The sequence below is a fragment of the Mastigoproctus giganteus genome, chromosome 3, assembly GCF_048544385.1.
Source record: "Mastigoproctus giganteus isolate SK-2022 chromosome 3, ASM4854438v1, whole genome shotgun sequence".
Classification (NCBI taxonomy): Eukaryota; Metazoa; Arthropoda; class Arachnida; order Uropygi; family Thelyphonidae; genus Mastigoproctus; species Mastigoproctus giganteus.
In genome coordinates this window covers 164,836,877-164,849,257 of record NC_143577.1, presented here as the reverse complement: position 1 = coordinate 164,849,257, position 12,381 = coordinate 164,836,877, and the positions used below count along the sequence as shown (strand labels likewise).

The window sequence follows — 12,381 nt, the reverse complement described above, 5'->3', positions numbered from 1 at the left end:
ATGTTAAATGATAAAGGATGTAAAGTAATTTGAATATTTTCACATTCTTACAGTACGTATATAATATGTACAATATTTTGTTATATATAAATAAAATCTTCAGGACCGAAAACTGCATATTATTTCTATATTCAAAAGAAATAATTGCCAGATTTATATTGGTTCGATTTTAGTGAAATGTGGGATGGTTTGATAAATCTTTCTAAAAGGCCCAAATATAAAATTTTGAAATTCCATCTGCTAGGAGCCGAGTTATAACATGCTGACGGACGGACGGTGAAGACAATAGGTGCATTAGGCATGTTTGTTAAAGCGCCTTACAACATGCTAAAATAGGATAAAAATACATAAGATAAAACAAGACAGAGCGCCTCTTTATTAACTTGGTTGTAAATAGCACAATGAAGTATAAAGCGCAAATGTCATTGAGAGTAGGAGAGTCAGAACACACAAAAAAAAAGTGAAGGAAATCTTTTATCTCTTTAACAGGATCAGTATTTAAAACTTGTGAAACAACAAATACTTCCTCAGTAAAGTTGGGTAAATAATCTTTTATCAAAGACCTTTATACTTATTTTAACTTTATCAGCATGGAATTTGGATTTTATATTTTCTTTCTCTAAAGATTATTATAGACTTTTTTTCATTTTCAGTTTTACTTCCTTAATTTCATCTTAATAGACCTATGAAAGAATGATAAACTGATTCGTCTAACCCACCTATTCATTTCGCAGTATTATTAGTTGTACACTATTTCCACATTTTTGTCATCGGATTTCTATCAAAAACCTTTCTATTCTTTTTACTTTTGTCTATAATTTCAGTAATAAACTAATGTATATTATAATTTTTAAAAATGTTTAATTTTTCTGTTTATAGATTCTGTATTTCTCAGGAGTTCTGTAAATGTAATTCAAAATCTTTTTTAATCGGTGTAATATTAGTATAGCCCATGTGGTGCAAAGAAATTTCTGAACTCGCAGAAACTGTCCTTTTAATTAGGTGCCGTACCTGACAGATGCCCAAATTTCTTTTATGTTGATATTACATTAAAGCGAAAAGTGACTTCAATGGAGTAAAAAAGTGAATCCAAAGGAGTAATCATATTTTCTATATAACCTTCATATTCAATCAATTTTCGATTTCGCTATCGAAAAATTATTTCAGTCACTGTCTTTTACGATGCTTTCGGATTGTTAGGCTTTTTTTTTTTTTTTTAAACAGAATTTTCCTCTTGCAGTTCTAAAGGATTCAAAACGGAACTGAAAATGAACACTTTCTTCCCATGAATAATAACAGAGCCGATTAGGCATGAGAAGCATCGTAAAAGACACTGACTGAAATAATTCCCTTCATATGGATTTTTCAGGTTACATTTTCAGTGTAGGAAATCACGTGAGGGGGCTGAGCACAGTCTTCAATTGGCGCGATTCGTTACTAACCTGTCAACGAGAGAAACATACGCGTGTCTACCATCAAAACTGTTCAGTAATTTGAGACAATTTGGTGTCGAATAAGACATGCCGGGGCTGGCAATTCCTGCTACAGCAGTCGTTCATTCATTCCCTGCAGAGGGGTGGAATGTTCGCAGTCATAAGAATTTTAAGTGAAAATGAACGAATGTTCGTTACTTCGAATTCCATGAATCGGGGTTGTACTGAACTGACTTGGATTTTGTCCGCGATTTTTGTTACGAAACAAAAGAAATATGTATCTTCTTCACCACTTTGAAATATTTTATCTTTTCGGTGAGTGTGCTTTCCATTCTGTTTTTTTATAATTTATCTACTTACATTACTGGTTTTTTTTTTTTTGTCGATTTTCGCAACAGTATTGTCTTTAGTTAATGTTATTGCTGTATGCGGATGGTTGAAAGTGAACACATTCTGTTTAGCTCATTAAAAAAAATTATGCGAATGAGAAGGCTTCCAGAATATTGTACTTGACACCATTTCGTGTGACATCTCTCTCCGGTTGATGCAGCGCATTAAAGTGAACTTTCAGATCGCGAACAAGGTTACAAGCCCAACCATTTAAGTAGAAAAAAAGAAAATTCCAGATCGTTTCAATCTAGGTTCTCCTACAATGAAATACAACATATCAGAGATTTTTTCCCTATAGATGTTCGGGTAGCGAGTACATTTCGAATGTACGAGAATGCTAACAGAAAGCGGTCCAAAGATTGTTCTAGTTCAAGACGCCAGCGCAGTTGTTTGGTACAGGGAAAAGGCGGCATTAAGACGAAAATGGACTTCGCCCTTTGATCGTCAATTGAGTATTTTGGAAAGAGATTTTTCACTCCACTGTAAATAATTTCGTCCATGGCCACTTTGTTACTTGATTGAGAACAAAAAATGAATGCTTTTGATGGTCAAATCTACAAGGACACTTAACTTCGAAATGAATGTAAAGAACCCTCCAACTGTTCTGTAAAAGCCATAAAATTTTTTTTTTTTTTACAAAAGTTCTGTTTTAGGCTATATTGCACTGTGTATTGAGGTCGATTTTCTAAACTAAAGACATAAGAAAAACTCTGCTACCAGACTAACTCAATCAATAAGCAGAGCCTCCAGAAAAAAAAAAAGTATCAATTTTTTTTTTTTTTTAAGGGAGGACGGAGCACCACTAATCAATCAAAGCAAGTCTTTTTGGAACCATAAACCCCTGGTAGTTTGATTCATTAAAAAAAATAAATAGGCCAGTCATGAAGGCCTCCTGAACAAATCAATGATATAAGCAGGGAAAAAAAAAAAAAAAGTAAATATAGTTGTTCAAAGAGCAAACCAAAGTTTTTCTGTCTTAAAGAAAACGGCATGATTTCTACTCATGTAAGAAATCTGTCATGTACGTCCTTGAGGGTATCACTAATGGGATGAAAATAATTTAAAATTAGTACAGACATAAAGTAGTTTAATAGTACAATTGGTTGTGCATATTTATTACAATTAAGATCAAATCCAAGAAAAATAAGACTAGAAGTTTTAGTGAGCATTTCTTATGAACAGCCACCGATTTCGATGTCTGAAGCTGGCTTTAGTTTAATGGAATCGTGTTAAAGACAGTTGAAGTTCAGCAAAGCCGATTTCCTCCACTTTATTTTAGGGAAAATAAAAAAACTCCAGTTACTACTTCGTAACTCTGTTTCCATTATTTCCTACCACTAGATGTACATGTATTAGCAACCGAAGGTTCCCCTTGAGGGCTCGAAATGGACACTGGAACGCCATTCTGGTTCATTATACAGATCGGTAACATCATGCATACGCGTTAGCTGCTTTCTGCACTTTTAATCTTGATGAATTTTCAGTTTCTTCATTTATATTTAGAGTTCTTCCGTCCAGTAATGTTTGTTTTCTAAAATATTAGTGCTTATATTTCTGAATTAATGTTTTAAACGAAAGGGAACCAACGTTGGAAGCTTTAAAAATCCCTTAACCCTTAAGGGATTATATAAAAATCCCTTATTAAGCTTTGCTATTCGAAATTAAATCCTTTAACCATAAACAGTGGCAATTAAGTTTCCTGACAAAGGAGTTTCATCGGTGGAACCATTGAAAAGTCGATTTTCAGTCATGTTAATGAAATAATTCTTTTCAAGATGTTCAAAGTTTGATCTCTATAAACATTAAACTTCAACTAAAGTCAGTTCACTTATTCAGCCTTTCGCAACATTAATTCTGCTTTCCGTCAAGTCTTACGGGTATGGGGCAGTAAACGATGAAATAGAACAGCCACTTCCCCGAAAATAATGGTGAAAAAATTAGCATTTGCACGTAATTTGAGTTGAGCGCACACTAAAGCAGATTTCAAGAACCTCTCCTGTTAACAGTGGTGTCCCCCACTTTATTCAGAATCGAAATGTCCCGCAAGAAAGCAATTATTCTGTCTATGCTTTAAGAAGTTTCCACTAAGGGATGTTACACAATCAATAAAGAATGATCGTAACTTTTTTTCGTAACATACCTTTATTAATCATCCATACTTTGGTCCTTTTCAAAGGAGTCCCCATTTCATGAAATTTACTTCATCTAACATTTCTGCCATTATTCAAAAACACGGCAGAAGCCAGTTTTTGACATACGTTTGAGAATCGCCTCCCTCCGAGGTCTTTACAACGTCTTGTGACGACTGGAAGCGTTTTCCTCGCAGCTCCTTTAACTTTGGAAATAAGAAGTCGCAGGGTGAAAGGTAGGGCGGATAAGGAACACATTTGACATTAATGCTAGCTATGTATTCGAAGACAGGTTGAGCAATGCGAGGCCTCGCATTATGATGCAGCATCCATCCACCTGCGTGCAGTTATGGTCGTTTGCGATCCCTCAAAGTGTGCAGTACAGTTCTGCAGCCACGTCCCGTAACAGTCGTATGACTTGGCATAACATGCTAGTAAATCATTCCTTGAATATATATATAAACGCCTTTCCTGCAGGTAAACTTTCGCTTGTTGCAGTGTTTGCGATGACGTAGACCTTCAAACGGATGTTTTTGCTTATTCTCTTGGTCGAAATGATAAAAAGCCATCTCTTATCGGCCGTTATCACCTTGTGCAGAACCTCACCATTTTCAGTAACCATCCGTTGCAGCTCCTGACAACCCTCCATCCCCCACTTGCTATTGCTCAGGCGTGAGCAGTCTTGGAACCCAGCTTACATAAACACGACTTATATGCAAATAATCATGGAGAATATCGTGAGTGCTTCCTACCGATATTCTCAAGATCTCTACCAGTTGCCTTACTATCATATGACTATCTTCTCGTACGGTCACAAAAGCATTGTTTAGTTTGTGGTGACAGTAGTGTTGGAGCTCCACTACCGCCGATTTTTGTGATCGAATCACGTCCATTTTTTAAACATTCTAACCACCTGCGGGCTGTACTATATGGAAGCGTAGATTCGCCATAAACCTCGTAACATTTTGTACGCTTCAGTTGATGTTTTCTTGAAACGGTCAAAAGACCGTCTCAAGAAATTTGAGACATTCAAGGTCACACCGTGCGCACGAGCCAACTGCGCGGTTATGTGACGCAGCTTGGTTTGGTCTTATGTTCCGCAGCTCATCTGGAAATAGCAAGCAGTATGGTTATGCGCGAGAGATTATAATCATTCTTGATTGAATAACCCTCGTACATTTAATTCTTCATCCTATCGTTTTCAACATATAGGCCGGCTTCACGAGACTTGAAGATCCAGTTAGAAAAACAATCACACGTTCCTAATATCCATCATAAAATCATTCTTACATTTAGAAACTACTTGCAAATACACTTCGACCTCACCTGGAGAAGGAAGTGACAAGATTAATTTAGTAACTTCAACTTTCATACCGCAGAAATCAAAGCATGTAAGGCATTAATCCTGATGAAAGGAACTTACAGTTTGCAAAGCTTAATCTCAACATCTGAAACAGTCAAATTTAAGTCATTATTTAGTGATCGTGATACATTTGATAGATGCTACTGCTTTTCACTATTAAATGCATTAAAAGATTAATTCTCAGTTTCCAAAATCAGGCAATGTTACATCAGAAAAGCAAGAAACCACACGTGACCAAACCTGAAGCGTTACTTTGCATTATGAGCATTTAGATACATCAGCCTGAAGTGAGGTTGACACGAAAATATTTTAACCACAGGAGGAATGCATTATCGTTCCGATACTGGGACAAGACAATACAATGCTGGGCATTCTTGTAGTTCAGACAGAAACACTTAACCGGATACACGGAATTCGCACAACCTATTAGAACTCCTTTCATATGAACCTAAAAGCACTCAGTAGCTGACTAAACACAGATTTCTTCCATTTGCAGAAGAATAACGACCACCTCACGACTTGTATTAGTTCCCAAAGTGTATCGACGTCCCTGTTTAAGAATACAATGAAGTGATAGTGCGCATGCTCGAATCGGCAGTGAGTCACGAACAAAATAGACATCCAAGGGGTTTCAGGTTTTCCAAGTTCCATTTGTCGAAGTCATAAGGGACATCACATGATTTTTCGTAATAAACAGACAAGTATCTATTTTTTTTCTGTACTGGACAACAGGCTAATTTCGGTAAGCAAATACTAAGACAGTAAACCAGTGGTGTACCGAATATCACTTTCTTATGAAAACATCAAGGAATCGAACATCACGACGTGCGCGCCTCCAGTCGAATGTAAGTGGAAGTCCATCACTTTAATAATGAGTTTACCTATAAGTAGAGTTGCATACTCTCATTGCCGACATTAATGTATTACCATGGAAGCAACCGACAGCTCCATATCAGTATAGTGGCCTAGTCACCTGGCACTGGTCTGGGTTCAAGTCTCGTCTTAAGTTAACGGAATTTCTGGCAGTTTTTTCACTTGGGTTTCAGTTAGCTAGTCTGAAGTGAGTGCGGGATTTTTTCTTGTGAGTTATCCACCCAAACATATTCAGAACACACACAAACCCATACCCACAGGCGTTACCATCCGGCCACACAGGGTCGAGTTCGAATTTCGCTAATGCCAAAAGGAATATTTGTGAGTTTTTTGCACAACGAGTAGTGATTTTACCTCCAGTACTCAATTTTTCGTCCAGGAAGCAGCACATGGACCGAAGAATACACACAATTATAGACGCAATACTGACGCTCCATAGCCTTAGTTGCTTTATTGCTTAACACATAATACCCAACCTACCTTAACCTAGAAGCTGGAACACAATGGAAAACAACCGAGTAGTTTATACAAAGTATATTTGTATAAATAGTATATTTGTATAAATTTCCAGGATAAAGATCCAGTCTTCAAACAGCAGACACCAGTAATATAGAAAACAATATGAACGAGATGTATAATGGTCGGCGTTCATGCAGTTGGTGCATCACTGAGGTCAACAACGGAGGTGATATACCAGTGCGAGTGGCTATCGACTGATAAAAGTCAGAGTAAAAAACCCAAAGTAGGCAGTATGAAAGTGCATCACATCAGAGAAGACAACTTCATTCTCGTATTAAAGCTTTATAAATCTTTGACTATAAATATAACAAAATGAAAAACGACTTTATCATCCTGGAAAAAAAATAATAAAAATAAAAAATCAGTTTCCCGTACACTTTTCACCATCAATGATAGTCGATAGTGTACTTTGATTACGTTGTATTAACAACATTATCAGAGTTCGCATTTTGAGTAAGTTAGTGCTGGAATGAATGTTGTGAAAATAATTTCAATATCAAATTTATAGAACACTTTGGAATTTCTTCAAAAAACAAATTAGATTTAACGCAAGGACACTTTAATACGTTGGATACATTTAATGAAGAGTCATACCTAGGGCCTACAAACACCAAATGAAAAGAACCTAGACCCCTGGGTGTGGATTGCTCAAAAATGCCCTCAGAAATGTTATGGCATTGCTTACAAATGTATGTAGTTGCACCAAATACAATAGGTTCTCAAACGTTTCCAGCTATCGCTGGGCGTTAACGGTTTTTGTAAAGAAATTAGGGCCCATGATCCGGCAACACGATATTGACTTCCCTGTCAACATTTTTTAATCGGCCTCATTTGGCGGACTTACTTGGTAAAGCTGGAAATACTGTTTATATTCCCGTATACTTCTGAGTTGGAATTGTCAAACCACAATAAAGTATCTCTGTTCTAGGTTAACGCCATGGCTTATTCATATGCCAGTGTGTTTGCAAGCACACAGTGTTTATTGCCATCTGCGTTAAGCTTCCGATCTACACGCCAATCAAATTACACATTGTTCCCGCAAGTATAACCGGAAATATATTCGGCTACTTTAAAAAACACCCTATCCGCTGTTAGGTCTGTTTAGCTGTTGGAGGGGATCATACACCGTACTGACGTCATGTGATCATATTTTAGAGCATCTTGTATCGACTTCTATAATGTGACTTTTTTGGTAATTCTTATGCAATCCCTATAAATGTCCGTTATAGCTGTCCGAGGTTTCTTTCTGTCTCCTCATTTCATTGTTATTCTATGGTACACCACCATACCAAATTTTGTCCCGCTTCATGGCAAGCTGCACGAGTTACATCGCGTTTTCTACGTGTTCTGATAATTTTGTCGAGCAGTGTGGTTAGGAGAAAAATTTTAAATGGTTTGGTTTAGATTCGGCATGCATTTGATCCATTTAAAATTATACCAACCATCAAGAATTGTATATTTTTTGACTTTAGAAAGAAAAGGAGGTGCCATCAAAATGCACACAATCGTTCTATTGGCACCACTGCAATTGCGCAGCGCATAAACAACTATTTTCTAGTTTATTCACGGTTATGAAATTAAAACATTTATTTCTTTAGCCTGTTGCGAAGCTTCTGTGAAGACATGGGTGTCCAATATGAATTATGACAACCCGAACAACTGGAAAGGTGGTCGTGTTCCATGCGCCAATGATAGAGTCATCTTTCCAGATACAGACAACGTTATAGTATACATGCCACGTTCGACATCTTTCAAGGAAATGGTAAGCTGTACAGTAATGTATTAAGTTTTGCTAAAGTAAGTTCTTAATTAGCAATTTAGAATAATTCCTATTTAATAATTTTCTTGCTGACTTATTCAAACTGTTTAAAACGAATATAAAAAATAAGATAGAGTTGTAAGGTTCATGAATGTAATTTAAGTGTGAAGCTCATTATGATGGCTATAACAAGATATAAGTTTAAAAATGAAAAAAATAATAAAGTACTAAAGTTACTTTGAGGTGTTGTTGTTATGAGAGTTTCTGGCGCAAGGGCTACTTTGGCCATATTGCGCCCGGGGTGTTGTGCTTCGCAGTCTTCACTGATTTGAGTAAACCTTTCTTCCATAGCTTGATAACCCTGTATTATGCGACCAAACAAGGCGGATTTACCGAGATGCAGTGGAGCAATTGCCCGAAGGTCCTGAGGTGGAAGGGGTCTCCCGGACCGACAACTTTACTGTTGGTCCAAGGATTTCCGCTACCTAAGGCTTGGTTGGTTGTGTTAGGATTTAATAGCGCATAGACTACGTTGATCATAATGGGCCTACCTTAGCTCCTGGGTGCCAAGCGAATTCGTGGACAATCCTTTTCAGTGCAAATTATCTAGCGACCTTTCTCAGCGATAAAAGTTCTTTTTAAGTTAAATCGTTCTCTCTCAGCCGTTCATTTATAAACTAGTTCTACCCTTGGAAAGTCGCAAGTAAGAACAGACAAAGGAAATTCAGCTTTGATATAGTTAGGGAAGGAGTTATGTGGTTGTTTTTTTCGTTAAGATTAATTACTATATTTAATAACCACTCGTATCCAGTTACGCACATCAGATTTCTGGCAGCATTGGCAGGTAGAAATCTGTCAACAGCATGGTCTGATGATGGGTATCGGTAAGATGTCCGAAACGTCACCTTAAGTGTATGGTGGTTTGGACGATTAGCTTAATAAACTATATTATTAATTTCACGTGGTATATGAGTGGTTATTAAGTAATTAATCTTAAATTCAGCTTTCGTTTTTGTTACATATATTAATTTCTTTACTAACCGACTAACTCTTCTAACCGCTTGGCATCCTAGTGGCGGGACCGGAAACATTAAACACCTACAAGAGAGTAATTACAGATTGGGATCTTATCAATATGATAGAATCTGAACTGGTCCAAGAATTTAAAAACCAAAAAGTTATACAAGCCAAACGCATCACGATCAGGAAAGATACAAATCTTATTCCCTCATGCAACATCACCCTGGCATTCGGTATATCTATCTTACAATCTAGTATCATAGTTGGCTATCTCAACTACCGAATACGACCTTTTATTCTGGATTCTGTAACATCTTACAAGAGCCAAAAATTTGGTCACTCGCAAATGGCTTATGGAGGAGATACAGTCTGTCCAAACTGTAGATCAAAAGCACATACGCAAACGAACTGTGATGTTAAAACACTACACTGTCCAAATGCAAAGTCGCCCATCCAGCCTACTCCAAATCATGCGAATTGTGGAAACCAAGGGAAAAAAAATCCAGAAGTATAGCGTAGAAGGGAAAGTTACTTACCAATAGTCAAAGAAGCATTTTATGCTTAATGCACCCAAGGACACATAAGCAGCAGCAATGCAAAAATATCAATCAGCGGCAAAACAAACTGAAGTCTCAGTTCCCCCAACCATATACATTTCAGATTGGGCCCGATCTATGCTGTCATTATCGATGAAACAGACTCCTAAGGAGCAGTATTAGACAGAACCAACAATACTCCAGTCACTGTTCCACCAACTGCACCACATAGACCATCACATGTTACAAAATTGAAAACTGATTCAACCCCAACTAAGAAGACAAACAATATCAATTTAATAAACATGGATATCAATAATAATTCCGACCCAGATGAACCTATCCTAGATCTTCACGCAGAAGATGACATGGACACTGGACGCCCAATCTTTCCAAGAAGAGAGGTGAAGCTCGATCTCCATAACCAGTTTGGGAATAAAAGAGAATCAGAATTATCCTCATGTACCAAAACCAAATAATGCATCGTATAATATAATGGAACTGTAGAGGACTTCTCAGAAATATTGATGATATCCACGAGTTAATCAGTCGTTATCATCCTGTAGGCTTACAAGACACAAAAATTTAACACCACATGTATTTTTCTCAGTTAAAAAATATATTTTAGGCAAGACAGAACTGTTATAAATAGTGCTCACGGAGGGATAGCCGTACTCCTAGATTCACGAATACCTTGCAGACATATTCCTTTACAAACCTCCATCGAAGCTGTTGCTACGCGTATTGTGATTGGGATTACTTTGACACTTGTTTCTATTTACCTATAGCTCAATCACTTCTATACCATTATAACAATCACTTCTATACTTCTATAACTCGAATTTCTCATTCTGCAGTTGACACCCTCTATCTGTTTATTGGGCGACTTCAGTGGACACCATCCATTGTGGGGTTCTTCCAATGCAGATGGATGAGGACAACTCATTGAAATGCTCGTTGACAGACGAAACCTAACTACGTATACTAAATAGTGGCTCAACAACTTACATCTATCTCTCTCTGCAGAAACAATCTCTGCAATAAATCTCTCCATCTGCTCTCCGTTCCTCTTTCTTAGTATCGAGTGGACGATCCTTGACGATCCGCTCAATAGTGATCACTTCCCGTTAATATGTAAAATTTAAACATCGCTTTCCATTATCTCAGAAAAACTACATAAAATGGATATTTTCCAAAGTGAATTAGGCAAAGTATACTTCCCGTGCGTGCTCTAATGATCAGATCATTGAAACCTGTTCTATTGACACAGTTACCGATCACATTCCAAAACAAATATGGCAGCTGCATCTACTGCAATTCCACAATCGCAGCCAACCATCCATAGAATCATGAATTATTGGTAGAACGAAGAGTGCAAAAAAAAAAAAAAAAAAAAAGAAAAGAAAAAACCGAGAGTGGAATCTGTTTTGCAAACATCCTACAACCGTCAATCTCATAAACCAACCACAAGAGACTTAGAGCTAAGGCCATCACATTGGGAAGAAAACTAAAAGAGACTTTTGTATTCGATTTGCAAGCTTAATTAATAAAAATACTGATACAAGAATAAAGTGGATAAAATAAAACGGCTAAATGAAAAATTCCCCCATTATCCTTTAGGGCGCCTCCGTAGCCAGGTGGGAAGGAGCAGCAGTGCGTAGCACACGCTTCTTGATTAGACCGGGGTTCGAGCCCGTCACCACCAAATACGGAGGATGTGGAAAGGTCAGGGAATAGCCACCGCATATCACGGAGCAATATGGCCTTAGTTGCTAATGCTCCTAAAATCCAAATAACAAACAACAACCATTATCCTTTCCTCTTCTCAACTGAAATTGGCAGGAGCTTTCTATTCCTGCAGAAATTGCGAATGCCCTAGGAACTGTATTTTCACAGTTGTCTGCCTCAACAGCATATGATCCATTATTTCAAAAGATCGAATTTTTAGCCGAAAAATCCAACTGAACTCCAGAACCACATCTTTACTCTACAATCAACTACTTACGATGCTTGAACTTCAAGAAGACTTATCTACTTCAAAAAGCAGTGCTGCAGGCTCCGACGGACTATGTTACATAATGATCCAACGCTTAGATAAAAAATCACTATCCTCGCTGCTAACCTTCTACAATCGCATCTTCATTGAACATTCATTCCCCAGTTCCTGCATCATTCCTATATACTGGCAGTTTCTAAATCAGAGAAAGATCGCTATATTCCTCAAAACTATTGAACAATTTCTCACCAGCTGCTTAAGTAAAACCCTAGAAAAATGATGCACTGTCGACTGACACGGTATCTTGATTCCCAAACTATAACCTGTAATAATCAATTTGGTTTCAGCAAAAATCGATAATTC

General features: G+C 37.3%; 1 protein-coding gene across 1 annotated transcript in view; it reads left to right on the top strand.

Annotated features, from left to right (window-relative positions):
- The first annotated feature begins 1,565 nt into the window (after positions 1-1,565).
- Amnionless (amnion associated transmembrane protein) overlaps positions 1,566-12,381 on the top strand; it is a 38,707-nt gene continuing 27,891 nt past the window's right edge. Inside the window, exons 1-2 of the mRNA XM_090369477.1 lie at positions 1,566-1,748; positions 8,306-8,469. Coding sequence (XP_090225603.1) covers positions 1,709-1,748; positions 8,306-8,469 — 204 coding nt within the window. The 5' untranslated portion in view covers positions 1,566-1,708. The remainder of the gene's footprint in view (positions 1,749-8,305; positions 8,470-12,381) is intronic.